The sequence below is a fragment of the Aphelocoma coerulescens genome, chromosome 13, assembly GCF_041296385.1.
Source record: "Aphelocoma coerulescens isolate FSJ_1873_10779 chromosome 13, UR_Acoe_1.0, whole genome shotgun sequence".
Taxonomy (NCBI): Eukaryota; Metazoa; Chordata; class Aves; order Passeriformes; family Corvidae; genus Aphelocoma; species Aphelocoma coerulescens.
Window position 1 is genome coordinate 8,642,042 of NC_091027.1, and position 15,442 is coordinate 8,657,483.

Consider the following 15,442-nt stretch of genomic DNA (forward strand, 5'->3'; position numbering starts at 1 on the left):
AGTATGAAATGCAGAGGTTCTTCCCTTTCCGTTTTGCAGACCTCTGGTTATGTCAGCAACCTTTCACTGGTTTTAAATATGAAAGGTCATTCCAAAGGCCCCACTGAACAGAGAAACAAACCTCAATGCTGGAGCCTTCCCAGCAAAGATATATTTGCTCTTAGAGAACACATGAATCTTCCAATGAATTTTAACCCCCAGTAGTTAAATAAAGGATAAACTCCATGAACACACAGATCACACAAAAATAATCACAATAATACTTACTTACATTGCATTAAAGGTTGCTGTAATGTGTAGTGATCCCTAGGATTGCTCTACTGTACATCCGGTTATCAGAGAGTTCTGTTTACTTGTCACAGATAACATGAGAAGTGAGAGACTGATTCAATTTCTCATCTTATAAATTAAAGCTATCCCAGGAGCAGGACCCACTTATATTGCAGATTTTATTCTACTGCCTTGCCCTGTGGTTAAAGTGGACCTTATACTTCCAGATTTTGCGTCAGCACTTCATCTGTCTGCATCCTTCTTCTACAGCAGAAGAGGCAGTGCAAGGATGCACATCCATAAGAAAACAATGCTGCTACTGATCTTCCCTGGGTAAAACAGAATAAACCCTCAAACAGACCTTGCAAGAGGACAGCAGAAGTAAAATTTCAGTCTTCAGATATGGCTTTCCTGTCCCTGCACTTCAGAGAAATTTATGTAAATTTGACAACCTCTTCAAAGCTGTTGAGCAATAAATGCTAAACACAAACAGGTGTCGATGGTGAAGTCCGTGGATATATTGCAACCAGAGGACACAGAGAGAAAAGACAGAATGAGATTAAATGACTAAACAACACTTGTCAAACTAACTTTCAACATAATATGCTTAGCAAACTTTTTAGTGCAGAACAGCACCAGAATATATTTGAAAACTTCTTTTATTCATCTTGCCATGGACTGCTTAGCATGAGCAGCTGGAGTTTAAAGTAAGTTTCCAAATGACCAAGGCTGCAAAGCTAGAATGCAAACAATCAGCTTAGAGAAGAAATAATATTATTTCATGCAAATATGTTTAATTTGAAGCAATGAGAAGAGGAAGTAAAATAGCTGTGATTCACTTAGTGTTTTGATGATCTGGACATTTAGGTTTACAGCAAAGCGAGATTTAATTCCTAAATACACTTGCATTGTCACATCTTAGCTAATGACTTGAAAAAGAACAGGTAACTGATTTTCATCTAAATCTTTAACCTTAGGGTTAGATAACAACCTTTATTCCTGTCTGGAAAAAAAACTAACAAAAAACTACTGACACCAATACTACATCCCTAAGAAATCCTCCTGACTCTATGAGAAAGCAAGTGAGAGAGGGAGAAGCAGTCAGAGAAATTTGGCTTCCTTTTGCCACTCCCTGCTTACAATCTCAGAGCTTTGCAAGCCCATGACAACCATGGTTAGTGCCTATCTTGCAGTTTCTGAACTTCCCTTCAAATAAAAACCTGTATTTTTTCAGGTGGTGCCAAAACATCTGCCAAGGATACTGGTTCATTTATTTTCCATTCTTTGCTTTGACTGGAAATTTACTTTAAGAAATACTTCCTTCAGCATTCCTTCTGTGCTTTCAATGGAATTAGCTGGTTTTCATTAATCAAAATACACTCACAGAATCACAATGCTAGAATGGCAATTCTGGGAGGGATTCTGGTTCAATTCCCCCTCTCCATGGCTAGATCAGCTACCCATGGGTCATTTTCTGCATTTGTCTAACTGTTTCAGAACACCTTCCAACAGTCTCAACATCTTCTGTAAAATATCTCTCCCAATGCTTAAATATTGCTGCCCCTACAAGGAATAAAATCAATCTCTGCTCCAATGTAAAATTATTCCTCCTTGTTGTATCCACAATGGACACAGACCAGTCCTCCACTTTGCAGTTAATTGTAAGTATTTGAAAATGGGATTTGTGCATTGTTTTGGTTTGTTGTTGCTGTTTTGTTGGTTTCCTCCTCTCCTTCAGTCTTTCTTTGCAGAAGATATTTTCTGCAACTCCGATCATCCCTGTTACTTTTCTCTGGGTACTTTCCAGTTGATTCATAGTACCCAAGAAGCCTGGTACTCAAATCTGGACAATGTATTCCAGCCAAGGTCTTACTGGCATTGCTTAGAGCTGAAGGATTACTCACAGTTACACATGCCAGTGCAACATTTGCCTTTTTTTTGCAGCAGAATGGCAGTGTTGACTCATGTTCTATTTGTAATCCATTATAATCCCCTAGCCCTTTGCTCCAAATTTATTACTGATTGGTTTTCATCCTGTTTTGTGCAGATGATTGTTCTTACCTAAGAACTCTGCATCTGCCCAGACTAAATTTAGCCTTTGTTTTCGGACCATTTCTTAAATTTCTCAATGCAGCTGAGAATTTTATTTCTGTGCTACATTTAACAAGCAGCTGAATTTCAACATCTATAATTTAATTGAAATGGTAAAGACTGGTAAATGTCAAAAAGTGATAAATAATGCTGCACCCAAAATAGATCACAGAGACCACTACACAATTTATCCTCCCAGCCTGCCATTGAACTACTGACAGCTACTACCAGAATGTAGTTTTCCAGCTCATTTTGTATCCAACTCATAATTATTTATTTTAGACAACACTTCTTTAACTTGCTTATAAGGCAGTAATGGAAACCAAGTCAAAATCTTATTAAAGTCAAGATATGTGATGCTGCAAGTTTATCCCTGAGCCTCAAAGCCTGTAAATGCCACAGAAAAAACTGAGTTTAGTTTGACATCCATACCAGCTTCATTCACCCCCTCATCTTCTTGATGCTAACAAATATTTGCTTCAATATTTATCCTAGTATGGGAGATTGTTTTCCCGGGATTTTAGGTCTAACTCACAGGATAAATTTTCCCATTTTCTTCCTTTCCCTAATGTTAAAAAATACCATGTTGCTTGTCTTTTCCCAATCTTGCACAATTTCATAACTTTTCAAGGATAACTTTTAGTATCTCTAAATTTTTTTCAGCCAATTCCCTTCAACGATGCCAGCTGATTTGCAGATATCTGATTTACCCAAGCCTATCCTTTCCCTCATCCAGAATCTTACACTCCAGCTAAAGATATGAACTACAGTTGCCATCTGGTCTTAGCAGCCCTTTTATGTGAGAGCTAAAGCAAAGCCAGGTGCCAAAGCTCTGGCCTTCTCTGCAGTGCCTTTATATGAGCATCTCTCTCCACTGAGCCATCATTTTTCTTGATTTTTTTTTATTCTTCTAATACACTTGAAAAAATTGTTATTTCTAAATTGCTGCCCAAATACCTTTTTTTATACCTGGTTTTCTGGGTTGGAGCTACCACTTGTGCACCCTTAAGAGTTCCACTTAGCTGTACTTTCTGTAGGCAACCTCTTGTCACTGCAGTCATTAAGAGCCTTGTCATTAGCCAAGCTCATGCCTTTGGATAATTCATGTTTGTGCTTTCTACATTGAGCAAATGCCAATTATCCCTATTTTTCTTCCTCTAATTCTTAGTTTACTGTAATCTATATTTGAAACAACTTGTCTTTATTTTGATGTTTTTTTTCTTCCTTCTGCATTATTATGGACATTGCCCCTCTGCCTTCTTTTATTCTCCACAGGAGTTCCTGTTTTTCAGCTAGAACCAAATGACAGTAATCACCCATTAAGTGACAAGCATATAAACATGTTTAAATGCTGTTCAAACTACTCTTCTGACTGAGTAGTCAATTAAGGGTCACTCTGGCATGCAGATGCTATACCATCCAATATTTAAGTCAAAAAATATTTCAAATCTGGAGACTTTGCCCCTCATTGGTTTGCCCTTCTTATATCAGAATACAAGCCAAAGCTAGTTTGGATACTACACTGGGGTTTCTCTTGCAGCAAATAAGGAAGGAAGCTTTGCAGGCATGTATTTTACACACACACTTCATTTTTAAAGGTCCAGGTAGCTTACCAGAAATGAATTCCTATATACTGAACTGAAGCAAAGGGAAGGAGATCTCTGCTCCCTAAGTGATGCCAAAGGGAGCAGGGTTGGGTTCTGTGTTATTCCCCAAAAATGCACTTATTTCGATGGAAGCTGGATGAGCATGGGGAGGGCATAAATTTCCCTTTGAAAATCATGTCTGCTTCACAGTCAATGAAGTAAGAGATATTAAAAGCAAGCCAGCACCATTATTGACAAAACTAACAAGTGCTCCCCAAGTGCTAATAAAATTCCAGCCAAGCAGCCTATTGATCACTGTCTCTGTTCAAAGCACATCAGCCATAATGCAATCACACACAAGGATCCAAGCTCTGTCACTTCTCGTGCCATATTTAATGACAAAATTGGTTGCTTACAAGCTTATAAGGAATTTAATATTATACTTCTAGCATGCAAAAAGAACCACGTGCATCTGCTTGGAGATAAGCAGCCATATGTGCTCAAAATGCATTTGATGGGAGACAGTATATTTCATGTGCTGCATCTCAGCTATTGTTTTTGGTTGATTCAGTTAACATGTTCTAAAATTGGACTGATTTACTGAAGATTTACAAACATAATTCATGTGCACTTGCACTATGAATAAGCCTCTAAAACTAATTCAAGCACAGTCAAAAAATAAATTGCAAAATAAGTTATTCAATTGAAATCTGCCATCTGAGGCACTGTAATAGAAAACATTTATTATAAAACTAACATATATTTGTGGCTAGAGATGTGTACAGTACTAAACATCTCTTTGCGAGGAATTTATTCAGGCTTTTCTGAAAGAACATCTTAACTGGGCTAACAGAAAATTACATGTTCAAAAATAATTGCAGGTTCTATGATTTTCATCCTGCATCACAAGCTTCCTATTTTCAGTCCTTTTGTTTTGGAAGGCTTATGAATTTTAGGCAAACTTTTTCTTCTGCACAGCTGCAGAAGCCCATTTCCAGAGTCTAGATCTGTGATTTAAACACTGGAAAGACACAGGTAGAATTCAATGCACAAGGAGAGGAAGCATTGATACAAACACATTCATCTTGAAATGTAGTGCTCTAAATTTGGCAAATTCACTTCACAGGGCTGCAGAGCTGTGAAAGTCATAGGCTGTGCTATGTTGGAGGCCTCAATCCACTCAAAAGCAGTGCTTCCTCTTCAAAAGCAAGGGTATTTTGCTAGTTCAGCCTCTCATTAGTGCTCAAGGGGACTTCTTTGAAATGAGAGTACATGTCTGTAATTAATAATGATAGTCAAGTCTAAATGAGTGTGTCTGACATTACAGTCATTCAGTGATAGGTCCAATTCAGGCAGATAAAGATTTTCACACAATACAGTGGAATAGGGAGTTTGAATTTTTAAAATTTTTTGTATTCCCTCCTCTCCCAGGGCAGATGATGAAAGCCCTGAGAAGGAATATCCCTGTCCAGATTCCTCAGTTACTGGGGAAGAGCATTGGGAATAGACAGTGAAAAGAAAGACAAAGGCTGGAAGACAAGGGAGAAAGGTCAGACTATTTCTAATCAGGAGCTCTTTTCCCTGGAGTTTTGGAACATTTGGGATTGCTAATACCAGCAATGGGTAAAACTGTACCGTGTTTCCAGCCAGTCCTTGTGCCTCAGTGCTGAAGGCAGGGCTGAGGGAGAGGACTCAGGCCAGCTCCATCCACTGCAATCATCTGACAGTGTCACAATCCAAATGGAAAGGGGGAAACTTGCACCTCCTTGAACAGAAAATTCCATAGTTCAGTGGATGGTTTTAAGCACATATTTGGGAAAAAACTCAGCACTACCACAGAATAAAATTTTCCCCGCTCTTATTGCATCCTTCTACAGCCATGTTGTTAATAATAATGGCAACTCAATGTTTTAAACATGTTTTGATTCAGAGCTTATGCATCTGCAATACAAAGTACACCCCATTACTTCCACAGTTCCTATGTTCTGGGTGAAGATGCTTTGAAAAAGTCATATGGCAAACTGGACACCATTCCAAATTGCTTCCAGCAATTTTAGGGGTGGCTTCTAGCAGAAGTTTTCATTAACTTATTTTTTTAATTTAACAGCTTTCAATTAACATAATCCATAAAGTCTTAATGAGTTCATTTTCTGGCAAGTATGAATAGGTGCTGAATATGAGACACGTATCAAAATCTCTCACTTGAGTTATGCTAAAGTTTTCCCTGATTCTCTCTTTTCTTTCTCCAAAGTGGATGAAGAAGACTAGGAAAGTATGCCAAGTTAGCTTAAGAACTCTCAAATGACCTTGTCAGGAAAAAACCCCAAACCTTTGATTCATATTTCAAAATCCTGACTAACCTGCCCCTTCTACTCTTTTGCTTTCTTGCTTCTGTAACTGTGACAGAATCGAGTTCAATACTAATGACCAGCAATTATTTCCAGGCTACAAACTCTGCTGCCTTCTGCAGTCCAAGTGCCTCATTAGCTTGGCTCGGTCAGTAAGAGGCTCACCTTTGTATTGGTTTCTCCTGGGTTAAAGACAAATAGAAAGCTGGGCTGGGAGCTCAGCTAAAAATAAGCTCTGATCACTCAAGTGCCCTCTGTGTTGTAGTTGAACCATTCAAGTTGACTTCCCTTGAACAGGCCTGTTATCCAAAGAAACCTCGTGTCACTCCCTAGAGGTGGTTTCAGTGAAAGCCATGAATGCTTTTTTACAAAACAAGGTATTTCTTGAGACAAACACTCAGGTATTTCTCTCCACACTGCAAGCAGAAAGCAGACAGCTTGATTACACTGCTATTGTTTTTCAGTGCACAATTAAATAATTCATCCTGCTGAATAAAGCCAGCTTTTTGTTAGAAAAGAATACAGTTGGTCGCATGCAGAAGACTTCTTCAAAAGATGCAAATGAAGTACAAGCCTGGAAGCAAGACTGCTGATTTTCAAAACCTCTGATTACTGTTGGTTTCTAAATCTGTTAAAACATACGGAATTCTCCAGCTGCCTTTGTGAGATCCCTTCCTGCCTTCAGTTACTTCTAACCCTGTCCTCCCAGCTCTTTCAGACTGGTTCTATAGTCTGGCTCCACTTGAAGACTTCACAATTAGAGTATTTGAGCAGGATTTTAGATTTAGAGTTGAGAAGTAGATTTTTAATATTAAAACCTTGTAAACCTGTCCCAAAAAGTTGGTGTTCGCACAAAAGAGCTTTAGGCTTGGTGACACCAGATTCAGATTATTTATAAAACCCAAAATCTGCTTTCATTCACCCACTGGAGAAGTTTTTTTCTCTTCAGTAACTAGGAAGAGCCTTGGTCTTGTGAGGTTAAAAGCTGCCTTTGGGATATCTCTCAAAATAACAATTGTGTGGTGAGAACACAGAGCTGCTGCTGAAGTCACAGAAGCAAGCTAGGGCTCCTCACCACAGGATCTGCACAGGCTCTCTGGATAACAAAATCCCAAAGAATATAAAATGAAAGCTTTTCTATCTATCTTCAAAACCATACAAGAGCATAGGGGGCATTTAAACACCCCAAAGACAAATGGAACAACACGGAAAAAATACCAGGGCAGGAAGAATGGAAAAGTAAAAACAGATTAAACAATTGTCTTGCAGCTTGTGCTGCATAAAAGATCTGGGACAAAATCTTCTGACTATTCTTTTTCCTCTCTGTGGAAAATTACAGAAATTAAACCTCTGGTGGTAAACATCTGGGAAAGAGAAAGCTTCCCTTCCTTCCTTAATCTCTATTTTCTATTTTAATGCCACTCTCTCTATATACACATAAATCTATCATGTATTCATTTACACACATATACATACCTAATATGCATATATAAACTGAGGATTACTCTTTATCAGCATCTGACTCATGGGCCCCAAAGCAGAAACATATGATTTCTCTTCATTTTTTAGGTGACAACATAGGGATCAATGACTAAAGACTCACATGCTCTGTGTATATGTAACTAAACTAATCAACAGTTTTCAAACAAATATTTTTTGTGCAATAAATCTCTTTGGAAATGTTTCAGTGACTATTTTTAATGTTCTAGTCAGGGTGAATTTTGCCACAGCCAAGAGCAGTGACCTCTGTCAAAACCAAGGGTCTATTGGCCAAATAAATCCTTTTGTAAGATTTAAGCGAGAAAAAAGCAGTGCACGGATCTTTGTGCAAGGCAGAGCACCCTGCTCAGACTGCATCCCTCAGCCTGCATTCTGCTTCCTGACCAGAGACATTCACAACATCAGGAAGCTCTACACTGAAAAAGAAACGAACCTTTTTTTACAAAGAGACAGAAATCTTCAACAGACATCCGACATATCCCTTCAAGGTATCCATGTGTGACTTTAGATTCTCTACAACCATTCCTGGTTTTGCCCAGAGTCAGACATCTCAGCAACACAATAAACAGGACAGTTTTAAAGCATGTCAGTTCAAAATCTGTCTGCAATACTTTGCAAGGATTTACCTCTTTGTTTTTCCTCTTGGGAAGACAGAGAGTCACAAGGCCTCTGAAAGTGGTAGGAGCATAAGTTCCATTTGAAGTCAACAGGATTTGTAATCCTAAATCCCTCAAATGCCTTTGAAAACCTCTGAAGATATGTGACTTGACAAAAGCATCAACTTTGCCTTTCCTTTGACACTGAAGTTCCATTTCCCTAAAGACAGAGAATCTCCACTCTTAAGCTCTAACCTGTATAAGCCCCCAATGATATTCCTGCAAGGTAGAGAATATACAAGGAACATGTCTGACAGTGAAATATAGAAATAGATGTAAAGTGGAATTTTCAAAAGCACCTTCAGAGGCTTCCAATAAGTATTTTCTTCCTAAACACTTCAGTAATTTCGAATTTCTTTTTCCTGGTATGGCTGCTGTTTCCAGTCCAGTCCTGGACACCATTAGAATGTTATTTATTGGTTGTTTTCCTATTCTTTGGTGGCTGGCCTGGAAATATTTGGAAGTACTGCCATGACTTAAAAACTCACCAAGACAAAGTACAAAATGTCATTTACAGAGCCTGCATCTGAAACAGCAGCATATACACAACACCATTTCCCCTTTAAAATCAGCCCTGAAATTCTTACATTACAGCTGGTTTCAAAGAATTGGCCCCTTGAGTGTTAGGAAATGCAGTAGTTACATTGGTGACATTAATTTAGCAAAGCCTTTAACATGAAAGAAAATGAATGTGAAGATTCCTGTTTTAAATTGCATGTTAAACCAAGATTCATGGTTACAGAGAATGTCTCTGAGCACACTTTTCATCACTGAATGTAAAGTGGAATGGATGGGGATTAAAAAACATGGTGAAAAAAAAACTGAGATGAGTCAAACTCTTATACATTAACCACCTCAAGCTGTGACTAAATTGGGAACGAGATGTAACCATGAATATAGCTCTCCACTAATGCACGGGACAGACAGAGGAAGAGAGGCATAAAGCATAAGGGGATATCACAAAATAGTGGAAGACAACCACGAAATGTGTACTGAGTTTACCTTGATCAAATGGCTTGTTTGGATTCCAGTTTCTGAAATAATCATCCTAAATGGGGATAAAAAAAAAAGAAAATTCAGGAAAAATACAATCAGTATTTTCAGTACAATTTTACACAAATAAAATACAAATGAAACAACTCATGTTTTGATTCTAACATTTTTAGCTCAAATCAGATAAGACTATCAACAGGTTGTATCCTAAAGAGTAGTTAATGCAGGTTGGAAATTAAAGAATAAAAGTCTTTGGCTTCAGCACCTTGAATTCTTCTGGATTGTTTTTCAACGTACACCCATTATTAAATATTTTATAATAACTCTGTATTATTTCATGTTAGTCTACAGTCTTTGAAAACAAAGACCGTATTGTTCAGACAGTGTAACAAGGTCCACACCATCCTGGTGTGGTGGAAGATCAGCAAAGTAAATTCAAAGACACATCCATTTGGACACATGTAAATCACACCATTGTGAATGTACAGAATGTACAGAATGTACAGAAATGTACAGAATGTACAGAAATAACAGGAGCAATATTGCAAACATTACTTAAAGTAGAACAACTTCCAGGAGCACTTGCAGTGAATATTTTTGTCACTGTTCCCACTATTAAACTTTAAAACTTTTCTGAAATCTGATGTAAAGAGATCATTGTGCTGTGAGTGTTGTGGTTCTGTTTTACACAATTCTCACTGGATTTTACACTGGAGAAGACCGAGACTGTCAGAGTGTGTGGCCAAATAATGATTCTGTTGCAAACCAGTCTCTCTGCAGAAAGAATGGAAAACTCTTCCATGTGTTGGATCAATCTGTATTCTGTGCACTTAGCAAATATTTATCTGAAGGCAAAGTTTTCCCTGCTTCAGAGTGCCATCAACCCTAGTATTGAAGAACTGGGATTTAAGCCCAACTGATCTATCAGTTTCAGCATACCCTGTGTATCTCACTTGTGTCCTCTTTGAGAGGATGTGATAACAACAGAATACTCTATTTGAGGTGAGGAAGAACAAAAAATTTCTACAACACTGTCATATCTTTCTGCATATTAATCTTTGTTTCCTTTTTAATATATCCAGTATTCTATATTCATTTCCTGAGGGATGCCACTAAAGAGAGGTATTCATCAAGCTGTCCAGAATGACACCGAGATTTCTTTTCCTGCCAGGACGGTAACTAAAAACCCATCAGCGTGAATAAGACATCTAAATTATTTCTTCCATAGGGCTTCATTTACCATTTTTCTCCAGTACACTGTATTTCATGTACTCTCATGCTATCCAGTCACCCTAACCTGGAATATTTTGGAGACTTGGAAGTGAGCATGACTTTATGGGTTCAGAACAGGTTGTTACTGGAGGAGTGAGGACTCCACAGCCTCAGTGAACACCAGGAGATGCATCTCATGTTCCTTTCTGAACACTAGGGACAGCATAGAGAACTATGGATTGTTCTCCTGCTCTTCTGTGCCTTCTCTGGGACACGCAAGCATGGGCAAATGCTGGGTTAGATCAAATTATGCTGCATGACTAGCAGGAGGAAATGTATTTTTTTTTTTCACCAATATATTTGTGCTCGGTGTCATACTGACTTCATGGACAGTGATAATGTTCCACAATAACAGCAAAGACTATTATTCATAATCTAGTTCAGATACATCAAAAGTATCCATATGGTTTTTTTTCCACAAGTACAGGGTTTGGCACCAGAAATAGAACTGCAGGCTTGCCTTTGAATTCCACAGCTTTGCTAATACAAAAACCCCTCATGGATATAAAATGCTTTGTAACTGATGATGGTGCACTGCTAAATTCACCAAACACTAATCACTTTTTGGAATGTGTTGGGTTTTCAGCTTTTATAGCAGAATATTTTTCAGCAACAAAATATTCTTTTTTTTGCCTGCTTACATTTTTCTCCAAGGTGTTGCTTTGCTGCTGGGTTTTCAGCATCAGAAACTGTTAAATAATTCAACTCCCAACAAGGATTTCTTATGCTGGTGGCATATGAAATAAGGATTGGAAAGGGGGTTTATCTCAATTTCAGTGTCAAAGGAATATTTTACAAAAAATGCACCTTCCTCACAAAAATACCTACAACAGAGCCATCTCTTCTGTAGATCTATTATTCCTCCTCTTCTCCTTCACACAGATCTGTTTAGTACTCCATTTTGAAAACTGAAACTATGTTTATTTTAGAATGTGCCTGAAACCACAGTATGATAATGTAGAAAGTACACAAGAAAAAATACGGAAAAAACCCCTAAAAGGTGGAACAGAGAAAACCTTTGAGATTTTCAATACATAAACCTCCTTATTATTTATAGGAGTAAATAATGACTATACATACATTAGAGCAATACAGTCAATAGCAGTTCAAAATAACTTATGCCAGTTGGACAACTGTCCTGGTTTCAGCTGGGATAGAATTAATTTTCCTCTTAGCAGCTGGTACAGCCCTGATCTAGGATGAGAATAATGTTGATAACACACTGATGTTCTAGTTGTTGCTAAGGAGTGTTTACTCCAAGCCAAAGACTTTTCAGTTTCCTAGGTTTCTTCCCAGGTTATTGACCACCCAACCAGGATGAAGAGGTGGACAACTTATTCTATAAGCAACTGGAGAATGTTTCAGGATCATCAGTCCTTGTTCTTGTAGGCGACTTCAACCTACCAGACATATGCTGGGAACTTCATACAGCAGAGAAAAGGCAGTCTAGAAAGTTTTTAAAGTGTGTGGAGGATAACTTTTTGCCGCAGCTGGTGGGCGAACCCACCAGGGGAGGGACTACGTTAGACCTGTTGTTCACAAATAGGGATGGACTGGGGGGTGATGTGGAGGTTGGAGGCTGCTTGGGGCACAGTGATCATGAAATTATAGAATTCTCGGTAATTGGTGAAATCAGAAGGAATATCAATAAGACCTTTACTTTGGCCTGTTTAAGAGACTTATTCAGAGAGTTCCTTGGGAAACAGCCCTTGAAAACAAAGGAGTTCAGGAGAGATGGGCGTGTTTCAAAACAGAGATCTTGAGGGCACAAGAACAGACTGTCCCTGTGTGCCAAAAGATGAGTCGATGAGGCAAACATCCAGCCTGGATGAGCAACAAGGTTTTGAAGGAACTTGGAAATAAAAAGAAGAGGTATCATCTATTGAAGGTGGGTCGGGTTTCTCAGAAAGTGTTTAAGGGGGCTGCTAGGGCACATAGAAAAAAAATTAGGGAGGCCAAAGCTCAGTTCGAACTTAAATTGGCAACTTCTGTTAAAAGTAATAAAAAAAGTTTTTACAAATATATTAATGGTAAAAGGAAGGGTAAGACCGACCTTTGTTCCTTATTGGATGAGGCAGGTAACCTAGTAACTAAAGATGAGGAGAAGGCAGAAGTGCTTAATGCCTTCTTTGCCTCAGTCTTTAGTGGGAAGACAGCTTGTCCTCTAGACAACTGTCCTCAGGAGTTCATAGATGGTGTCAGAGAGCAGAATGGTCCTCTTGTTATCCAAGAAGAGGCAGTCAGAGAACTGCTGAGACACTTGGATATTTATAAATCAATGGGACCAGATGGGATCCATCCCAGGCTGATGAGGGAGCTGGCAGATGAGCTTGCAAAACCGCTCTCTATCATCTACCAAGAGTCGTGGCAAGGTTCCAGATGACTGAAAGCTGGCCAATGTAATGCCCATTTACAAAAAGGGTAGGAAGGAGGATCCTGGTAATTATAGACCAGTTGGCCTGACCTCAGTACCAGGTACGGTAATGGAACAGTTTATCCTGAGTGCTATCACGCAGCACTTACAGGATGGCCAGGGCATCAGACCCAGCCAGCATGGGTTTACAAAGGGTAGGTCGTGTTTGACCAACCTGATCTCCTTTTATGACCAGGTGACCCGCCTGGTAGGTGTGGGAAAGGCTGTGGACATTGTCTATTTGGACTTCAGCAAGGCCTTTGACACTGTCTCCCACAGCATACTCCTGGAAAAGCTGCAGCCCACAGCTTGGACAGGAGCACTCTTTGGTGGGTCAGGAACTGGCTGAATGGTCAGGCCCAGAGAGTGATGGTGAATGGTGCTGCATCCAGCTGGCAGCCAGTCACCAGTGGTGTTCCTCAGGGTTCTGTGCTGGGGCCAGTTCTGTTCAATATTTTTATTGATGACATAGATGAGGGTACTGAGTCTTTCATTAGTGAATTTGCAGATGACACTAAGCTGGGAGCTTGTGTAAATCTATTGGAAGGAAGGAGGGCTCTGCAGAGAGATTTGGATCGATTGGATGGATGGGCAGAGTCCAACAGGATGAAGTTTAGTAAGCCTAAGTGCCAAGTTCTGCATTTTGGCCACAAAAATCCCCAGAAACATTACAAGCTGGGGAGAGTGTGGCTGGACAGTGTCCAGGTGGAAAGGGACCTGGGGGTGCTGGTCGACAGCGACTGAATACGAGCCAGCAGTGTGCCTTGGTGGCCAAGAAGGCCAATGGCATCCTGGCCTATATTAGGAATTGTGTGGCCAGCAGAAGCAGGGAGGTCGTTCTTCCCCTGTACTCAGCACTGGTAAGGCCACATCTTGAGTAGTGTGTCCACTTCTGGGCCCCTCAGTTTAGGAGGGACATCGAGATGCTTGAGTGTGTCCAGATGAGGGCAACAAGGCTGGTGAGGGGCTTGGAACACAAGCCCTATGAGGAATGATTGAGGGAACTGGGATTGTTTAGCCTAGAGAAAAGGAGACTCAGAGGTGACCTTATCGCTCTCTACAACTTCCTGAAAGGAGGTTGTAGACAGGCGGGGGTTGGTCTCTTCCACCAGGCTGCAACTGACAGAACGAGAGGACACTGTCTCAAGCTGCATCAAGGAAAGTATAGGTTGGATATCAGGAAAAAGTTTTTCACGGAAAGAATAATAAAGTACTGGAATGGTCTACCCAGGGAGGTGGTAGAGTCACCATCTCTGGATGTGTTTAAAAAAAGACTGGACATGGCACTTGGTGCCATAGTCTAGTTGACGTGTTAGGACATGGGTTGAACTCAGTGATCTTGGAGGTTTCTTCCAACCTCATTATTCTGTGATTCTGTGATTCAGAGAGGAGCTGGGAGGAAGAACACCCAGGACAAGTGACCCAAACTGGCCAAAGGGATATCCAAACCTTAAAGGCCAGAATATAAACTGCAGTGAGTTGGTCAGTGCTGGGGGATCAGCTGGGCACTGCTCAGCAGGTAGTGAAAATCGTACTGGGCATTACTTGTCTTTCTTATGGTTTATTCATCTCTCTGTCTTTTTGACATTTTTATTGTTATTATTACTAAGCTGTTCTTATCACAACTCATGGGGTTTACCTTTGTTTCTCCTCCCATTCTCCTCCCTATTCACCCAGGTGAGTGGGGAGGGTGAGGATGTGAGGTAACAGCTGGGTGGTACCTGAATTAAACCACAAGGACACAAAATACAGCACCAGGACTTCACTTCAGCATCGATACCAGCAACAACTGAGACTGAAGGGTTATGGCACCATAAAGGTGAAATTCACTCTCTGGATATGGCTGAGCAGCAAATCTGTGTCACATTTAAATACACACCTAAAGCTCTGACTCAGAAGCAGACAGGGCTTTGTGCCAGTACTCAGGAAGGTGCTGAGATTTATAACAATATCCTCAAATGGCTTTTGTTAGAAGGTAAAACTTGGATCGTCTCTGAAGGAATACCATCATTTCACTGTAACTTCTTCCAACAGAGAAGTCGCATATATATACATACATATATACATATATACATATATATGCACACATATATATATGCACAATCAACTTGATGAAAGAGATTTAAATTTCCCATTCAGTAAAACACCTTCCTGACAGAAAGCAATCTATGCATTTCTGAGCGTTCTACTGGGGCTGATACTAATGTGCTAAAAATCCTTTTTTGCCTTCCGTAACAAATGAAACTTATGCAATTTTCATATTAACATGTTAATTAATCAATATTAGCACATTAATAATTAACACGTACCAAT

At 39.6% G+C, this 15,442-nt stretch overlaps 1 protein-coding gene across 2 annotated transcripts in view; it reads right to left on the bottom strand.

Annotated features, from left to right (window-relative positions):
* The window catches only part of SPOCK1 (SPARC (osteonectin), cwcv and kazal like domains proteoglycan 1), a 279,178-nt gene that overhangs the window by 178,873 nt on the left and 84,863 nt on the right, over positions 1 to 15,442 (bottom strand). Inside the window, exons 1-2 of one of the 2 annotated variants that reach the window (XM_069029015.1) lie at positions 632 to 719; positions 272 to 352 (exon numbers count right to left, since the gene is read on the bottom strand). In XM_069029015.1, the coding sequence (XP_068885116.1) occupies positions 272 to 278 (7 nt within the window). In that variant the 5' untranslated portion in view covers positions 279 to 352; positions 632 to 719. Of the gene's footprint in view, positions 1 to 271; positions 353 to 631; positions 720 to 9,453; positions 9,500 to 15,442 lie in introns of those variants that run through there. The other variant, XM_069029014.1, reaches the window with a different exon arrangement.